We start from the raw sequence: 20,055 nt of genomic DNA, 5'->3' as shown, positions 1-20,055 counted from the left end.
TTCCCCAGGGAAGTCTCAGCGGGCCCAAGTCGGGGCCCTTTGGACTCAGTCCTGGCGCCTTTGGCGCCAGGCTCATAGCGGACCCCAGTCCTGGCGCCTTAGGCGCCAGGCTCATAGAAGAGGATATGTGTTTAAGTGCTTGGGTGCACACTTACCTGATGCAGACCTTGCTGCTTCATCCAGGCCCTCTTGAGGCCTGAATGGGACTACTTAACCTGTAGGACTACTTCACCACCCGGGTGTGGTCGGGGAAGGATACATACCTGATTGGTGGAAGGATACATACCAGGAACTTCTTCCAAGGCTATTTAAACCCCACCCGAACAGCCACACATGCTTCGCGTTGTTCTGCACCTAGCAGCTGGACGCTCACCGTGTCAGCTCCTGCATCCTGACTTCAGCCACGCCTGCCAGCACCCTGGAACACCTGCAAGGGGAGAAAGGAAGAGAATAGGAGAAGAAAAGCCCTTACCTGCTAAATCTGCATCCCGGAGTCATTTCTCCAACGGCCCTGAAAAGGAAGACATCATTTTAAAGGCATTTCGTTTCGATCGCTGCAGCGCTGCATTTTACTCACCTTTGCAAGGCGCTTCCATCTTCAGCAGCGATCTTCCGGATTCAGCTACGCCCCGGCGCCTAGAGGAAAAAAGACAAGAACAAAGGTGAGAGGGAGAAAAGGAATAAGGAAAGCTCAGTTTCCTTTTAAGTCTTACCTGTTGGATTATTCCCACTGCATTTCGGGTCCTGCCGCTTCCTGGCATCTCCGGACCCCGGCCCCTATGGGGAAAAAAGACAAAGACATTGAATGAGCGAATGCAAAGACATTACCTGAGCGCTCATCCAGAACTGTTTCACTTCGGGTCGGCGCCATATCTCCGGCACTCCGAACCCCGGCCCCTAAGGGGAAAAAGACATAAGCATTAGCGCTTGCTGCAATTAGACAACGAACATTATTATTAAGCTTGAACTTTTGAACAGAACTTTTACAGCGCCTTACCTGAACAGTCAAGCTTACCTGAACTCCCATCAATCCTCAATCCAGTGAAGTAACTGGGTTTCAACGCGCCCCTGCATCAGAAGCAGGATGGAGAGCTCATCCTTCCAAACCCTAAGGAGGGTATCCAACGAGCCAGGGAAGCCAGAATAGAGGGGCCCTTCCTGTCCATCTTCAGAGTTCTGCGCCTTCGACGCCGCGCCTCCGTGGGAACCAGGTGAGCGTTACATTCTATTACGTTTACATCTTTGCACAATCTGCAATGCCTAGGCTCATTTTTGTCACTTGTCCTGTAGTGGATGTCTCTGCACAGCAGGGTATTCAGACGAAACGTAAATAGGTAGTCCTCAAAAACCAGTTTGGAAAAAGAGTCAGATATTTATATTTAGTTTATAAGGGTTAGCCAAGAAGTCTTTATATCCATGATATTTGGATATTTCCTCATGTGTCTCAATCCAATCATATGTAAACATCTTTTTCTTTACCCGTTTGGGGTCTTTAGAAAGAAAGTCTTCCGTTTCGTTCAAGTTTACTAAGATAGCGTTACAAGTTGTTTCCCATTCTAAGAGTGTCGGCTCTGTATGATCTTCAATAGCTTTTTTCAGGTCTTTAAATCCTCCCGACGACGATTTTTCCAGACATTTATGGTAAAAGGAAATGACTTTCCAATCTGCAGTTGCTTTCAGAGATGTTAGAGCCAGTTCTTTTCAAATTATTTGGATGGGATAAATTTTGGGCAATTGATGTACCGTTCTCCAAAATATTCCTTCCAGGAGTGGCCACATTTTAGCCGGTAACATGAAGGAAGTTTCTGCTCTATATGTTAAGATTGATACAACCGTTGCTCTGTAAAATGCCACCAACGGGGTCATAGAGAATCTGCAGAGAATTTTAGCTTGACTCGCCAGGTTTTTCGTCTTATTTCTCAGGTCAGTGATTCTCGGGGCCTCGTTTCTGTCGTTATTAATACAGACTTCCATGTAGGTAACAGACGTTACTTCTAGGATTTTCTTGTTTTTTAATGTCCATCCAAATTTCTTTGTTTCCTTTGCACTGCTGAGTTTGCCAAATCTCAAAATTCTTGAGTTGTCTGGGTTGATTGTCATGTTATTGGCATCCACATAGGTCTGGAGAGCTGTCAGCTGGTGTTGCAGCCCTATGGGCGTCTGGTCAATCAGGACTATATCATCGGCGTATATTATCCTTCCAACTTATGTTCCCGCTATCTTAGGTGGAAAGGTTCTTACTTCTGAGAAAGCTTTGTCAATGTCAGATATAAAAAGATTATATAATTTGGGTGCTCACAGGCATCCTTGTTTCAACCCGATGTTAGTAGGTATGTTCTCTGAAAGTAGGCCTTGTTTGTTCAGTCTCACTTTAATTGAGGTGTCTTCGTGAAGGTCTTTGATGTTCTCTAAGACCAATTTGGGTTCCAATAGGTTAGTTTTTTCCAGAGGTCTGATCTTTTAACTGTGTCAAAAGCCTTTGACAGGTCTTTGAAGGCCACGTAGAATCTTGAGTCATTGTTTCTCACGGTTCTAACTTTGAGTAGATTTAGTATAAAGATGTTCAACAGCGTTCCTCTACCTTTTACAAAGCCAGATTGCCATTGATCTCTATGGCCAGTCGATTCACTCCATGTTATTAAGGCTTTCAGTAGTATGGAGGCAAAGATCTTGCCCGCCACGTCTAATAAGGCTATTGGTCTATAATTTCCTGGGTTAGTTCTCAGACCTTTCTTGAAAATGGGGACCACTACACCCTCCTTCCAGGATTTTGGGACACTTCCAGAGAGTAGGATATATTTGTACAATTCATGTAAAAATTTCGGCCATTGTTCTGGATCGTTTGTCAGCTCGTCCGGGCCGGGGGCTCTAGATTTTTTGAGGTTTCAGATGATGTTCTCGATTGTATCAATGTCAATGTCCAAAAGACCTTGACTTCCAAGTCTCCTGGAAGGACAGTTTGTGATCTTAGGTGCTTTATCTTGCAGCTGACTGTAGTAGCTTTGCCACTGGGACCCTGGTATAGGATTTGTTGTTAAAGCGTCTTGTGGTGCATCCATTTCATTTATCAGCCTCCAGGTGCCAGCTGTGTTTCTATTTACCATAGTCACTAGCATTCGTTTGGAGTATTGATTTAGCATTTTTTTAATGCATTGACAACCAATTATGTGGCACTCCTTTGCCGTAGGTAATGTTTTTTTTAAAGAGTTGTCTAAGGTTTTTCCTTAGGTCTCTTTTTTTTTAATCACAATTGCTCTGTCGTATACATGCCAATGTGACATTATCGGCTTGTTGAATCTTGTTTTAAGAGAGATTTCAAGATTTCAAGAATTTTAAGTAGAGGTACATAGTCAATTGTTTGCAAAGGTGTTTGCTGATGTAACTGTTGAAATTGTATTCAACAAGTTGTCATTCAAGTCTGGAATTTTAGACGTTTTAATTTTTAGCCCATTTCTGCCCAGATTGATTGACATTTCATGTGGATAATATACTTGATGGTTTGGTTTGTTGGGTGCAAAGTTAGAGCAAGTTAACATGACCGGGTTATGGTCACTGGCCTCTGTTGATTTGACTTCTAGTTTTTTAATGAAGTATGACATGTTGGATGAGACCGCGACATAGTCTAAGATTTCTTTTGATTTCCTTCCTTGCCAAGTGGGATTTGCTGGCATGTCTCCAGCTGTAATTCCATTTAGAATTATACAATCTTAATTCCATTGCAGTTCTCCATGCAACTCCCCGTTTCTGTTTGGATGTCATGTTAGTTGTTTCATCCTTTAGTATGTTATTTTTTTATCTATACATGTGCAGTTTAGATCTCCAACAATTATTAGAAAGGGATTAGACAATTTTTCTCTCTGCTCATCAATTAGCCAGAGAATGTCAGCTAGGAGGGTGTTGTTCTTTTCTTTCCCTGGAGTCCAATAGATGTTAATTAGAATTAATGTCTGAAGTCGCCTCGCGTCTGGTGCTTTTGGCATTTGGACCACCACTATCAAGATATAAGGGGAAGGCTTCACACAATTCAGCAGTGTCCAGTCTAGGACATTTTTGATGGCTTTGATTAGCCCTGCCATAGGTCTTCCTTTGGGACCTTTCACTGCTGGGTTGGTAAAAATGCACAAGCCTTCTATCGACAGAGTTTGTCTTAACCATGTTTCTTGCAGGCATATGACTTCGGCCCCCTCATTTACAAATTCGTTTTTTGTTAGCAGGTGACTGAACACTTTTGTGTTCCATGTTGTCAATGATCAGTCTTCTTTATGAACGTCCCATAGGCGTTATTGCTCTTTTATTCTTTCAGCCGCTAGATTGGCCAGCCATTTCCATTTTGCTTGGTCTCTGTCTGCTACCACCTTTTGGTGGTTCTGGAACACAGATTTCTTGTGAGTGTGTTAGGCCTCTTGGAATTGAGTTTTCCTTTTATGTTCCAAGGGGTCTTTCTCTGGTTTTGTGATTAATGGTTGAATTATTTCTCTTAGGTCAAAGCCCATAGCACGCCGGGTGGACACTTACGCCAGGAGGAGTTAATGGACAATGTGGGAAGCGATGTGGACTTGCACTCTGTCCATATGTTTCTTGTCAGGAAATTCGATTAAAGCAAGGTTGTTTATGTTAATTAAACTGAGGACAGGAATATGATGCAATAGTCTCATCACATTAGCACGATTTAGTATCAGACCATCGTTTAAATGTAAAATTATTTCTAGAGATAAACCTCTACCCCTCTGTAGTGGCTTTTGTGGGAAACTGAAGGTACCCTGCAGATGACAGGGTCATTCTTCGTTGCCGTTGTTGTGTTGCTTTTTTATATTGACGTTGTTCTCCTTAGTTGGAAGAGCCCCTGGAATGCCCCTGCATTCAATGATAATTCAATGATGGAGTATTTCCTTTGTTAATGGCTCATTTGTCATGACGCCAGTTGCCTCATCGATATGAGGGGTTGGGACTTGCTTACCCATTGACATTGGTTCCCTTGGGTGACTTTTAGTCTGCTTATTCCCTTTTTTTTGTCTAGACCGAATTTTTTATGTTTTTAATTTGAAGATGATATCTGTATTTTACTTGTTGGTTGGTCGAGTTGAGCGTCTTCTTCAGTAAACGACTTGTCTGTCTCATCTTGTTCGTTCCCATTATCAGACAACTCCTCAGAGGCCATTTCAGCTTCTGATGTTGATATGTCTTCTTCAGAAATCGGATATGCGGACAAATTCATTAAATCTATACCAGATTGGTCCGCCAGTGTTTGTCCTTCCGATTGGCTGCTTTTTCCTTGGGGAGATGAGGTTTTTTGTTCTCCTTGTCAGCTGGTTTAGTTGCTTTCGAAGTCGCAACTTCTTTTGGCGCTGTTAAATTTCTAATAAAGGATTTGCTTTTGTTTGATTTTACCACTCTCTGAGATGCTTGCTTGATTTTTTGATTTGTTCCCAGTCTGCATCACGTTAAGAAGCCTTCTTTCAGGTTGCGTATTCTTCAAAACAAGCTTCCTCAAAGCTGCCAGTTGTTTGTTTGAGGCAGCCTTTCCTTTTTTGAGGATTATTTCACCCACTTTAGGCTCCATTGGTTCATTGCTGTCATGCTCCCCAATAGATTGGGTGCCCGTTGTGTGCCCCTGATTAACGATATATGCTGATCCATTTGTTGACTTGTTGCCGCTAGGTGGTTGACAGTCATTTAATACTAGCATTGGTTGTCTGTCACTTGCTGCTGGCCGGGGATCCTTCGCAATGATTAGAGGTTCCTTTATGCCTTTTTGTCTTCTGGGGTAATCCTCTGTCCTCCCCTAGTTTCTCGTTCCCAGGGTCAAGGCCCTGTTTTCGTTTTGAGGTGTGAAGTTGAGGGGGGTTGGGAGGCTCTTCGTCAGTTGTTGCCTCTTGCGTGTTATCCACCAGTTTAAAGTTACTTGTAGTCACTGGTGCTGCAGTTAGTATTGGTGACACCGGACTGCTTTCTTTTGATGGAGCGTTAGTAGTTGGGAGTTCTGTTGTCATATTCTGGGATCCTTCTTTCGTGTTTCCCAGGCCTGGAATAGATGGAATCTTGTTTCTTGGTGGTTGAACTATTATCTTATCGTTACCGTACAGCTCCTCCACCATTTCTGGATTTAGGTCGGCAAGGTTGTCAGGGCCCCCTGATGCATTTTCCTTTCTCAGGGATTTCCGCCTATCTCTCTTTTCCTTCATTATTGGCTCTAATATGGACTGTAAGAGTTGGGAGATTCAGTGTTCGACGTTTTTCATGCTGTTTTGTAAAGCCATGATGAAACCTTCAATGAAGATCGTCTTTGAATGGACCATGGCCAGTAGCGTAGTGTGATCTTTTAAGGCATGAGTTGCATCCTCATGTAGCTTCATAAAGGGAGCTAAGATTGCAGTCAGTGTTGACACATTAAGAAAGCTATCTTTCTGTGAAGATTATTGGTCCTTGTCGGCCTTGGTGCACCCCTCAATATCGTTTGAGGATTGCGCCATAGTCCTTAATGGCGTTGTCGCCAGGAAACCAGTGGTTTCCATTCTAACATCTTGCTTTGTTTGTGTTGCTTGATTTTTTTGCTCCCAGGTATTGATTCCTGGGACAATAAACAGCGTCCCACCTCCACTTGTTTGTGTTGATACTTCATCTTTTCCAGTAGATTTTTCCATCAACAAGGATTTCTCCAATAGTAGTGCATCCGGTATTTCCATATTCTGCATCATTTGTCTTTGTTTGTTGTGAAATTGGAAACACCTTGCAGCTTCATTTTGTTTTGCGGTTGCTTTTTGTCCAAAAAAGGCGCTTGATGCCCCCAGGCCATGAGTTAGTGATAGTTTTTGTGGTTTCCAAATGTTTTTCTCTCAACCAATATATGTGATAGGTCTCAGACTAGCCCTTCCGCCAATAGTGACTTGTTGTTTCCATTGCATACGTACTTTACCAATTTTTGTTTGTTCTAAGGTTTGAGTGCGACCTTTCAAAATATAGCTTTCTGTCGGGCTTGTGGCCATGTCTGCCATTCTTTTTGAGATGGGTTCTCTAAGAAGTATAGGAGCTCCTCCACGTGTGTTTCTCTGTCGTTCGAATTTCCACAGGGGACAGCGCCTCAGTTGCTGTCTACCATCTTAGGGGCCCTGTTGGACGAGTTAATTAAGGTCCCTTCTCTCAGGCTTCCATCGAGGTTCACCAAGATCGGGGTGTCCTTTTCAGGTTCCTCGAGATGAGTTGAATTTTTTGAGTGCTCTTGTTTACGTATGTCCGATGGGGTCACCACCAAACTGGATTTCCTATCTGCATATTGTCCTGCGTCAGGTGGCTCCAGTATTTGGGTGCTGCAGTCAGCAGCGATTGGTTTCAGTGGTGTGTCCCGCCTTTTTAGGACCTCAGTTAGCTTTAGAGCCGGTGAGTCTGTATGACACGCAGTAGCACTTTCAATGTTTATGTCCACGGTAAATGGGCACGATGGGTCGTTAGATGTGCTTTGAAGATGTAAATTTGTTTCAGTCAAGTCCATTTTCATAACCTTTGGGGTCAAACAATCACCCCGCGGGGTCCCCTCATAGGTCGTATCTCCCATAAAATCATTGGTTGGTATTTGTGGGAGAGTCAGGGTGTCGTGGTGCGTGATTTTTGAAGCATTTAAATTAAGTTCCACCGACATTGTTTTTAATTAGTCTTACCGTTCAGATCTGTTCGAGAAGCTTGACCTTCCTCCTTTCTCCACCGACGCCCAACACCGGACACTCTGCTTCACTCCGCTTACGCTCCACTGGGCAGCCAAGTTTTGACTGCCCGTGCATATCGGCAGGAGGAGGAGCGTTCCGGTCCCAGCAATTGTAGGCAAGGAAAGACTCAGCTCCTCTCCACTCGTTTGCTTGAATTCAGTAGTCCTTATTGCTTAGTCCGAGTTATCCACTGCTTTCCACAATGTCAGTCCGTAGCAGTGGGCAATTGTAACAAATTCACCGGACGCTCTGTGTAGACTGTTGCAGAGTGTCCACTAGACGATCTTAATGGGGAAATATGACTTGCTTTAACACGGCTGCAATTAGTTTTGACTGGTTGTCATGCCCTGCGGGTCAAAGGAGAATCCCGCAGTCCCCACACGGCAAAAAGTGTAGAGCGATGTGATAATTGTACAAAATCAGATACGATGGTTACCTGCATTTGGTGCGTTTTTAGAAGCCCCGTCTGCTCACTCTGTAGGTTATTAGAGGTGATTAGTGGTTAGGAGCAAGCGAGCGAGCGCCCAGTAGTTCACTACGCCCTCTACTCGTGTGGGCTCAATGCTGCAAGGCAGGCGCTTGTTCCTCTTCTTGCTGATAGATTTTTATCCATCAGCTGTGATTTCTGGATACCGAGGCTTGAGCCTCATTACTCCATTTTCTCGGGTTGAGTATGTAGTCGTGGGTTTGTTTTCTTCTTGGTCTGTGTTGTCTTGTCACAGTAGAGCTGGTTTCACAGGTTCTTCGCAGTGATGGGCGGCTAGGGCGAGCTTTTGAGCACCCGCTCCCTGGTGGGCGGGGCTTACAGTACGCTCGAGGCTGTCGGTTCACTGTTGGTTCACTGGCGGTTCTCTCGGGGTCCTTGCAGCAGCGTTGGAGGCAACACGCTCTGCACAGCCAAACAGCAGAAGTTCACTGCACCCTTTACTTGCGCGGGCTCAACGAACTATGGTGTAGCATATACACTGTGTATGGATATGTGGAATGTGTATATTATGTTCAACCTTAGATGACATTTTTATATTGTGTTAGCGTAATGAGTTATTGTTGGATATTTTATGGTACACCTCTTTTTATGTTGGTTTCATGCGTATCATTTTTACGTTTGTTTGTAGTTTTATGAATTTTGAAATTCTATAGAATTATTGATTGGTTGATTGACCTGGGACTGCTAAAGAGACAGAACTGTACCTACACTGCAAAACGAGTAACAAGTGGACATTGGCGAACCAAGGAACGCTGCTCCACCTGGCGTGTCATTGTTGGAACCCACTTGGACCTTCAACGATCAGTACTGGTCCTTCACTGGACTGGACAGACACATTGAACCCCAAATTCAGCATACATACTCCTTCAGTGGCTCCAAATGTACACGCCCATTTGCCTTGCACTTTTGCACTCCGCTGTGCAAAGTGAGTAAACGCATCCTTGAATGCTCGCATAGCAGGCAGTTGTAGAATTGCAATTAAACATTACCAGACATGCTCACATGTTGGGCCATGTTTAATTTTACTTGTGAACGCAGTGTTCACAGTTACAAGTACACATTGCCCAAAATGTCAGGCAGAGTTTAGTTGCAATTGTACACTCTGCCTGGCATGCGAGCATGGCAGACAGGGTGCACAATGGACACTATGGGGTCCGCCGGCTTTCCATGTCGGTGCAATTGCTGAAGCATTTGTATGGCGGGGAAAAAGGAAGGTGCTCCAAATGCAAGTTGTGTTCCAGCCCTCCTGTCCCCATACAAATGCTAAAAAATGTGGCGTGATGTGAATATGAGGTGTTAAAGCCTTACTCAGGGCTTTTACACCTTCCATTTACGTTAAGCCACTCATGAACATGAGCTCCAGAGTGTTTTCTGCGCCATCTGTAATAATGTGCATGTTCTCTCAATATCCTACCTGCCCAGAGCCTAATACAAAAAATGTGTACAGCCACTTAGTACGCAGGCAATCATGTTGCTATGAATGCATGTGTTATTCATGATACGCCTACATTTGGAGCAGACTTGGAGTTATCCACCCTCACCGTGCACCCCCCTGTAGTTCACTAATACTTGCACACAGCTCCTGCAGCTGTGCCACGGTCTGTGCTATCTGGCGTAGCTGCCATTTCTTCGCAATGGTCACCATGGAAATAGAAAAGGGGCTCATTTCCTAAATCTCTTTCCTTGTTTCCCTGAAGTGCATCTTTGTGTCGCTCATAAATGGATGCACACCTGTGAGTCTCCTTTCATGTAAGGAAAAATTGTTTTAAAAAACCATTAGAAACCCCATTTTTTACTTGTGGGTGCTAAGGGTGATATGAACTCAGGGGGTGCATCGACCATGCCGGTAATGCCACCACCAGGCCCGCGACAAGTGCCATTGCTTTGTTAATAACCTTAACTTCGGCTGCACGCCGTCTCTGTCAAGGATGACTTACTACCGGGGCTCATATCTTCGCATTCAGATTTATTAGAAGGTTTGAAGGGAAAATAAGTATTTTTAATGCTTCTTCGTCTGGTAGGGAAATGTTCTAAGGATATGCAGTGTTTATAACGAATGAAAAAATAACGACAGTGTTTTCGATATTTTCATTATTTTAATTAAATGCACTACCCAATGCTTTCTCCGAATATTCTAGGACTGGAGTTAGTATATAAAATTACACCAGTCCTAAAATATGTTGGGAAGGGTGGTTGGTGCATGTAAATAAAATTATGAAAATATCAAAAAAAAGTTTTTCATTCATTATAAACACATGGAACCGGTGTAAGAGGATGAACCACAGCAATTTGATTGATGCAGTTAATGTAGGTGAAAGGAAAAGGGGCCATCCTTACCCATTCTGGATTAGACTGTAGGTTAAAGTTTGCAAATCTTCTGGATCCGCGGACGCCAGACACGTGTCCAGAAACACCTCCAGGTCTGGATCTGCACTCATGAGCGTGACCTGGAGGTACACATCCTGGTCGAGGCTGACAATGTACGGCGAATCGGACACAGGGTTCAGGAAAGACTGTGAGTTGTAGAAAGACATTTTTATGTTCAATTTTGCTTTTTCCAATTTGCTAACCTCGATGGTATCGTTGATCTTATACATGATGTCCACCGTCTTGTACCGGGGCATCTGGCAACCAACGTCGATGGTCAGCTTCTTCTGGTGGATGATAACATCTCCCGGCGGGTATGCACGGATAGTGTTCATGTACAAAACTGTGTTCTCGTCCATCTGAAAAGACATGATACAGTGTGAGTGCTCACCATGATCTCAGCGACTGGAAATTTTACAGTTCGTGGTTTGTACATTGGGGTGCAACTAGGCGTCTTAAGTAAGTCTGACAAAATATTTACAACAAATACAAACCAAGACAGCTTGAGGAATGGTTTCTTGAAGAACTGTCCGAATGCCTATAACTAACAAGCATCGGCAAAGTGAGCTGTTTCGCTTTTGTCTAGCCAAGGGATCGGTAGTTGCCAGGCACTGCCAAAATATTGTATCTCTATAAAATACCAAAAATAAAAAAACATCTACCATTCGGTTTAATTACAGTGAACCAGTGGCGTAGAGGTTGCAGGGGGTGTCCCCTGCACCCTTGTTTACAGTAATCGCATCAGGGATTTTGGGGATGTCCCCCGTGACCCACATAATAAAAAAAAGAGGACCCTGCAGCGGCAGTTAGCAAGTGAAGGGAACCAGTGTTGCAGAGGGTTGGCGGAGGGAGCAGCACAGAGCGAGGTGTGCTGCTGAAAGTAAGTAAGGGGGAAGGGGCGGGTTGTCTGAAATTTCGGCGGGAGAAAAAAACAAAAGTTCTTTCGTTGAAATAACTTTCACTTTTTTCTCCTTCAGACGTTTTGGATTCGATCAATTCACGAATATCCCCAAAATATACTAACTGGTTATAAGATGGCAACAGCTGGAAATGGTGTTAAGTACTTGTGCAAATGCCTAAATAAAAGCCAAAACAGTTGACTTTTCCAATGTTAGTGTTCAGTTAGTTAATTTGTGTATTTTGGGTCCTAAGATCTAGAATACCAATATATAACATTCAGCAACCACACGTTTTGAATAATAGACGATAAGAATCATAGAGACAATACATCAATAACATCCATAATATAAACAGTGCAGCGGAAATGGCAACCATTCAAGGCAAGAATAGAGTGATGATACAATAACATCTCAAATGTAAATAGCAGTTCCTACCAGATTCCGACAAGAAATTCATTAAAATTTGTTATCCCCATTCAGAGATGGAATACTAAAAAAGTAAAAAAGGGACCCTGTCCAAATTTACTGATTATTGCAAGTACATAATATAACATCTTAAAAAAATAATATTAAATGTTAAATTAATTATTGCAAAATAGCAAGACTACTCAAGTGTGCACCCATGTATCATATCAGACTACATTTCCCTCATTCGAATGCAACATCAATCTCATCATTTGCATTCACTAATTGCAATATCAAAGACGCATACTTCTCTTGTGGCTACCAAGCTGATTTAAAATAATTTGTTCTTGCCAATCTCTGATGATCCAAAGAGTCTTGGCTTATTTATTTTACAGCTTCAAAGTATGAACAAACTTGGTTTCGTCTCAATGTTGGCAGAAGGTAACATCTACGAGGTTCATTCATTATATGAAGGAAAATCTGCAAACAATAAACAAGGTCTTCTTTGTACAATAAGCAGCTTTGATCTATATCCACGGAATTAGATGACAGGCTTATAGGTAATAGTTCTAATCGTAGTATAATCACTACCACTCTTCCAAAGCCAGGAAGAAGTATTGTCTGACGCCTCTTTATCCCCACCTAAATCTTGATACAAAGGTAAGCCTGACCTTTAAGTTTCAGTAGACAAAGATCAATAATATTTTCTAAGATCTTTGAAATATATTTGTCTTCGGCCGCTCATGCAGTTTTGCGCCCAATCTTACATGGATCCAGATAGACGTTTCCAAAATCTAAATATATACTTAAGGAGGGAATGTGTCTCAACCATGAAAGTGAATCTTCTGTAAACATGGTATACTCCATATTTGTGTCCAAACAAGACATAGCTTCAGTTTTGCATTGTGGTTGATTCCATTCCAATCCAATTCTAGATTCAGTGGTGCATTTGGAGCACTTTTGCACAAATTCAATAGTTATTTGATGAAGGCATTGGGCCTCATTATGAGTCCAGCGGCAACCCTACTGGTGCTTCCATCGAGTTGCCGCCGACTCGCAACACTTTACCGGCGCCTGAAATCCTGGTGCCACCGGGAAATTACAGGTCCCGGCAGATCGTGAGGTCAGGCGCTGGTAAATGTTAATCCCCACTCTCATGGTACCTCATAGGACACCATGGGAATGGGCAGACAGAAACACTGGCACCGCTGCTAACGGTGCCAGTGTTTCCGTGAAAATCCTGTGGGTGGGTGCTGTGGTGCCCGGCAGGTTTGAACTGCCGGGCGAAATGGCCCCCACTTGCAGGAGTGTAGTGTGGCGGTCCGGAAATGGGTGCTAGTATGGTGCGACCAGCACCCATATTCCAGACCGTCACACTCGTAACTACCCCCATTCTCTCTTTTTAACGTTGATGTGCATTTTTTCAAAAGGACTTCATTACCAGGAACAGAGGTAAGGGCAAACACATGGGCCTTATTACGAGTCCAGCAGTAACCCTGTCAGTGCTTCCGGCGGATTGTCACTGGACTTGCAACACTTAACCGGCGTGTGACTTCCCGGTGCCACCGGCATATTACAAGTCCCGGCGGATCCGGTGGTCAGGCGCCGGCAAATGTTAATCCCCATTCCCATGGAGCCCCTTAGGACTCTGTGGCAGGGGGGATACGGAAGCACCGGCATCGTTGCTTCCGTGAAAACCGTGCGGGCGGGTGTGGTCGTGCCTGGCAATTCCGAATGGGCAGGCGCGACGGTCCCCGCCCACAGGTTTGTAGTGTAGCTGTCTGGAAATGGGTGCCAGTAGGGTGTGACCTGCAACCGTATTCCAGACCACGGACCAACACACTCGTAATGACCCCCATTGCTTATAAATTAAGTTGCTGAAAGCACACTTGGTTAAAACATTAGTTTTACGGCATGATCTCATTTACAGCTTAAATGAAGCCTTTAGTTCATGGAAGACTGTCGAAAATTGCAACTAGCATCACCTTAACAAACAAAAGTTTATATTACTGTTTAATAGAGCTAGCTCAAAGAGATCCCAAGAGGTTGTGGGCGGGCAGGGGCAGGTAGTCAGTGGAAATGGCCATGGCCAGTCAGTGGGTGGTAAATAACCAAACAATGCCCACAGGCTGAGTCCCTCCTCCCACCTCATCTCTCATCTATTTGCTTAAGAGTGACCTAATAGCCAAAAATAAAAAGGTCCAGGGAACTATCAGTGTGAAAGAGAAAAGAAAATGGCAGTAAAAACAAAGACGGAAACATTGACAGGGGAAGTAAACCAGGAGAGAGGTGGAGGATAGATTTTGGGGAAAAGTGCCTGTTTGGCGAGTGGAACAAACACCAATAAAAGTTTGTTTAATTTAAAAAAAATGCAAATTCTTGAAGGGAAAATATCAGAAAAATGGAGCTTTTTCTTAATTCATAGTGAGGTACGCAGGAAGAGTTGAACCAGGTGGAATATGGAGTCCGAAAGGTACTGTGTTTGAAGTGAGGTCAGTGTGTTAATATGGCAGAAGTGTCGGCAAATTCAATGTTAAGGCCTAGCACACGATGAACAGAATGCAGGCCCTGTTGTGGAGATGCAGATCCGTTTAGCTGAGCTCCAAAAACAAATCCCCTTTCCTTTTCCGCAGAAGAGAAACCAAGGTCAGAGGCACCCGCGCTGCACGGATAAAAGCTGATTGTGTCCAGCTGCAGACCCTGGACACGGTGGGTACTGAATATTTATTGTAGGGAGAGCAGGAAGAGATGCACCCATTATTTATTCATAAGAAAAGTGCATAAGGTTGTGTGATACCAATGGGCAAGATGAAGATTTACAACACTACTGCCCTGACCTAATAGTTTCCATCCCATTTGAATTACAAGCTCAAGTATAACCAAAAACAAATACATCCCTAAAATTCAGATTTAAGAGCGGCCACAACACAACGGTGCACATGGGGTTAAAGGATATATGGGGGCGATGTGCCTGAAACGTGAAGTGATTTGGGATAGGATTAGCAGAGGTGATGACAATACATGTCGTACAAGGTTGGGGGGTACAGGTAGTGTGCACCGCAGCCTCTGACATAATGAGAAGGCCTATTGTCTTATCAAAGCAGAGTTGGCCATGCCAATTTTCTGTGATTGTGTCTGGATCAGAGGGGTGCACATCACGTGATGGTCTCAATTTATGAATGTGTCAATACATTTTAAAAAACAATCCAACAGTGATGATGTAGTGGGCCACGTGTTAGGGAAATGGGTTTAGATAAGGTGTGGCCATTCGATTATTAGGGGTATTACCACATTCTATAGGTGGTAAACAATGAAGGTGGCGGGGTAACATTGTAACCTATGTATTCAGATGTTGTGGTTTAACGCTATATAACCTGTAACTTCTTGGGAAGGGAGAACACCTTGTTTTCCCTTTCAAGAGGTGCAGTGATTATTTGGCCTTTTGGAGGGGGCGTGGCTAACCGCCATGTAAGCAGGACTCTCTCCTTGCAGCTCTGCATGATGTGCCCTTGATTCTGCTGCTGAACTGCGGTTTTACCCCACCACTGCTGCTGCTGCAATTCGCCACGTCCGAGGCTGAGCACCCAGAGCACCTGCACACCTAGTCTGAAGACGCTACGACCACCAGGCACAAAGATATTCGATTAGTGCCGAAATACGTCGGCACCAGAAAATGGCGCCCACCTAGCCGAGGACGCCGCACAGGAGACACGGCTCGCACAAACTGGAAGCACCGGGACTGGCGTTGCCTGCGGCGCCCGAGAGGAAAGCAGTGCACCCTCCGCGGCGATGTCCTGTGCTCCGGTGCCCCCCCCCCGAGTCCCGGCGGGGCCCCAACACAGAGCGGCCAGCGATGCATCGCAAGACCCCCGGGAGGACAAAGAGGCGCGGGTGGCCCCACCGAGCCCGCCCACGAAGGAAGGACCCGCACTCCGAGGCTGAGGGAGACCAGACGGTAATCCGGCCCCGAGCGGCCCGAGACGAGTCACCGGAGCCTCCAAGGACCGGACCAGCACCACACCCAGAGCGGGAGCGGGCGCGGAGAGGTCCGCCCAACAAACGGGGTAAGGAGAGGGCGGAAAGGGGATCCCAGCCGCCATCACCAGCACCTCACAAGAGGATAAGCGGCCCCCCCCACATAGGCGCCCCAGCCCGCTGCACTACAACATCCACAAGGACTACTGGGGCCCGCGCGGCACCAACAAAAGAACATGCCCCGGGGTAAACGCACCAGAGAGAAGTGCCCCCTGCGGGCAGTGGCCAGCCCTCAGCCCAGCTTGCCGCTGACCCACGAACGCAGCTACTACCCGGGGCACGTACGCCAAGCCCAGAGGCACTGAGATAGACCAGGCGCGCCCCCCCTCCACCGAGCCAATAGGCACAGCACCCATAGACTAAGGGTGTCGCAGCCAAAACGCTCCACCGGCCCCACAGCACGCAGCGGCCTGCCTGGCCGATTGAAATGTCAGCAAGAGGCAACAAAAATAAACAGCGGCAAACAACCATGGAAACTTATGCGGCCTGTGGCCCAGCCAACCAGGACACCGGCACCACCAACACAACAACACCACAGGAAAAGACCCAGGAACCGGCAAACTCACAGCTACTGGAAGCCATCAAGGCCCTACAGAAGACCATGGAGACCAAAATCGACGCCGTAGCAATCGACCTAAACCTACTACGACAGGATGTCCGTGCCATAGCTAATCGAACCGAAGCACTGGAGACCCAGGTCCGCGAAAACACGGAGGCGAAAACCCAGATACTCAATGATATGGACGCCTTGGTGCAAAAGGTAAAAAACCTAGAAGACAGGGCAGATGAAGCCGAAGGGCGGGCGCGCCGCAACAACGTTAGACTCCTCGGACTTCCCGAGGGTATTGAGGGGAGCGACCCCACGAACTATATTGAAAACCTCTTACTACAGGAAATTGGAGCCGGTAAGCTGTCACAGGGCTTCACCATCGAACGGGCGCATCGTTCCCTCACCAAACGACCACCCCCCGGAGCCCCACTCAGGCCTATAATAGCCAAGGTACTCAATTACAGAGATAGGGAGGCGATCCTCGCATTTTCGAGAGCGGGTGGCCGCATACAACGAGACTCAGCCAAAGTGGCCATATACCCGGACTACACATTCCAAGTCCAAATGGCGAGAGCCCAATTCATTACCACCAAGGCACGATTGAAAAACGCAGGCCTACGCTATATGCTACTCTACCCGGCCAGGTTGAAAGTGCTACACAACAGCAAAGCGCTACTGTTCGATACAACAATGGAAGCCAGCGAATGGATGGACAGGGAGCAGATCCCAGACATTGAACCCAGAGAGCACAAGCCGCGGAAGCAACGCCCCAGGTGACACAGGCCGCCCAGCCCTGGAGCTAGACCGACATGAGAATCAAGATGCACCGCACCACAGCAACATCGATACCCAGAGGAGCGACATGGGAGTCCGTTAACTCCCCACAAGGCAACAACCGGAGAGTTCCTGCTGAAGGACCCCTGGAATTTTGGGTGCATTAAACCCGCCCGTAGGGCGCCTGAAGACCTTCGGTCAAATGGTGCGGAAACGGGAAAGTCAGAACGAGGGAAACCTCGCTAGACGTGTTAAGTTAAAGGACAGTTTAAGTTTGTTGGGAAGGGGAACCCAGTTTAGGGGACCCAGTTGGAATTTAGCGAACAATCAAACCGGGGCCTGGTCCAGAAGGAAGTTGGTAGTTATTGTTCACTTGGAAGGGTATCCCAGAAGAGGTACCCAGTTAAGGTTACATGGGTTACAGACCAAGTCCATCCGCTGCAGGATCACCTTAAAGTTAGCCGAGGCCACCCACAATCCCACCCCAAAACCACCCACAAGCCCACAACAATGTATAGACCATGGCTGACAGAATTAGAATAATGTCCTGGAATGTCAGGGCTCTAAATAGTTATGTCAAGCAACACCGCATCCTTTCCTTCATGAAGCGCCACAAAATTGGTATCGCCCTCCTACAAGAGACACACCTTAACGCACCCAAACTCGCCGCACTGGCCAAAGCCTGGAGAGGAACCTGTGTGGGCACCACGTTCTCCACATATGCAAGAGGAGTCTTGATTTGGATTGCGCCATCTGTCCCCATCACCCTATCACACACCAAAACAGATAACGAAGGCAGAATGGCCCTAATACAAGGCACCATAGAAGGAAAAGACCTATGTCTAATCTGCACTTACGCCCCCAACCACAACGCCACCGTCTTTTTCCATTCACTATACGCTCGCCTGAGCCCTTACAGGGAAGACCTAATACTATGGGGAGGTGACCACAATTGCACCCTAGACCCGCGCATAGACAGAGCAGATAGCAAACACTCCCACCCCTCCCCCCCAGCCAAAGTACTCAATGCCCTCACACAGCAATTCGCCCTGAAAGATCTGTGGAGAACACAACACCCCGACGCCAGAGCCTACTCTTTTTACTCCTCACCGCACAACGTGCACACTAGAATCGACACTCTCTTTGTCAGCGAGGAACACCTGCCCTTCTTCGAACACACACAATACTTGGCTAGGGTGCTTTCTGATCACTCACCACTGATCACCACATGGTCCCTGGCGACCCCCAGGCCCCCCGTCCCGACATGGAGGCTCAGAAGCGAAGCGCTCCTCGACAAATCCTTTAACAAACAAATCCGACAAGGTACAACGGACTACTGGCAAACAAACATCGACAGTGTCCAACATATAAGCACAGCGTGGGAGGCATACAAGGTGGTAATAAGGGGCGAAATGATAGCCGCCACGGGAGGAGCCCAAAAGCACATCACATCCCTGCTCGAGCGCACTGAAACTGAGTTGAGGGACCTGGAATCTGCACCATCCCCTGACCCCTCCCACTTGCATAATACGATCGAACTCAAACAGGCTTGTCTAAAACACTGGGAGACACTAGGAAAGCTAAGCCATGCGAAATACACCGAAAGAAATCACGCTCTAGGTGACAAGCCCGGCAAACTACTAGCGTGGCTATATAAACGTGAGATCCCCAAAACACCCATCTGCCTACTCCGGGGCGAGGAAGGCCAGAATATCTACACGCAAGCCGAGATTAACCTACCGTTCAAAAAGTACTATCAGGCCCTATATTCCGACCCCACCCCCCCCAGGGATACGGACATAGAGGATGCCCTCGACAGTATCAGGCTACCGCACCTAGACGAGCACGTAACCGAGGCCCTAGACGACCCCATCACGCCTGAAGAGGTCATGGCCTCCATCAGATCAATACCCTTGGGGAAAACACCAGGACCTGATGGGCTCCCGGGGGAGTTTTATAAGAACTACGAAGATATATTGGCCCCCTTGCTATCCCAGGTATACAACGAGGCATACGAAGTGGGCCACCTCCCCCACACCATGAACGAAGCGGTCATCATTCCCCTGCTGCAGCCCAACAAAGATAGCCAGGACTGCGGTGCATACAGGCCCTTGTCCATGCTCAATGTAGACTATAAAATACTAACAGCATTGCTAGCCAAGAGACTACAGGCGGCCATCCCACATCTGATACACAAAGACCAAACCGGGTATGTGCATGGACGTTCCATCACTGAAAACCTACGGAAACTACACCACGTCATACACAGCACAGGCAACAAACCCGATAGAAGTGCGGTGGTGTCCCTCGACGCCTCTAAAGCGTTCGACTCGGTCAGGTGGGAATGGCTCTATGCCACCATGACCAAGATGGGAATCGGGCCCACCTTCCTAAACTGGGTCAAACTCACCTACGCACATCCCACCGCCAGAGTTCGAACCAATAACACCTACTCAGATAAATGGTGCCTCTCCAGAGGAACCCGGCAGGGGTGCCCCCTATCCCCCTTACTCTACATCCTGGCCATCGAACCTGTGGCGGCATACCTTAGGCTTGAATACGGCGATGGGGGCATAACAATAAACGGAGTGACCCACTTGGTGTCCATGTACGCGGACGATATGCTCCTCTACCTGAAAGACCCCGAGCACATACTACCATACATACTTGAAACCCTAGAAGGATTTTCTAGATGCACCGGGATCCTAATTAACCATGATAAATCATGCCTATACCCCTTGGCAGCCCTAAGTAATACCAGGAAAGAAAACCTCCCCCCATTAGCACTTCGGTGGGAACCCACCACATTCAAATACCTGGGCATCAATATCCACTGCGACC

At 46.4% G+C, this 20,055-nt stretch overlaps 1 protein-coding gene across 2 annotated transcripts in view; it reads right to left on the bottom strand.

Moving 5' to 3' along the window:
- The window catches only part of LOC138473832 (deleted in malignant brain tumors 1 protein-like), a 238,034-nt gene that overhangs the window by 34,537 nt on the left and 183,442 nt on the right, over positions 1–20,055 (bottom strand). Inside the window, exon 6 of one of the 2 annotated variants that reach the window (XM_069612217.1) lies at positions 10,522–10,910. In XM_069612217.1, the coding sequence (XP_069468318.1) occupies positions 10,522–10,910 (389 nt within the window). The remainder of the gene's footprint in view (positions 1–10,521; positions 10,911–20,055) is intronic. The other variant, XM_069612218.1, reaches the window with a different exon arrangement.

The sequence above is a fragment of the Ambystoma mexicanum genome, chromosome 8, assembly GCF_040938575.1.
Source record: "Ambystoma mexicanum isolate Mex_15411 chromosome 8, UKY_AmexF1_1, whole genome shotgun sequence".
NCBI classification, from domain to species: Eukaryota; Metazoa; Chordata; class Amphibia; order Caudata; family Ambystomatidae; genus Ambystoma; species Ambystoma mexicanum.
Note: the sequence above shows the minus strand (reverse complement) of the source record. Positions and strands in the feature narration are given on the sequence as shown.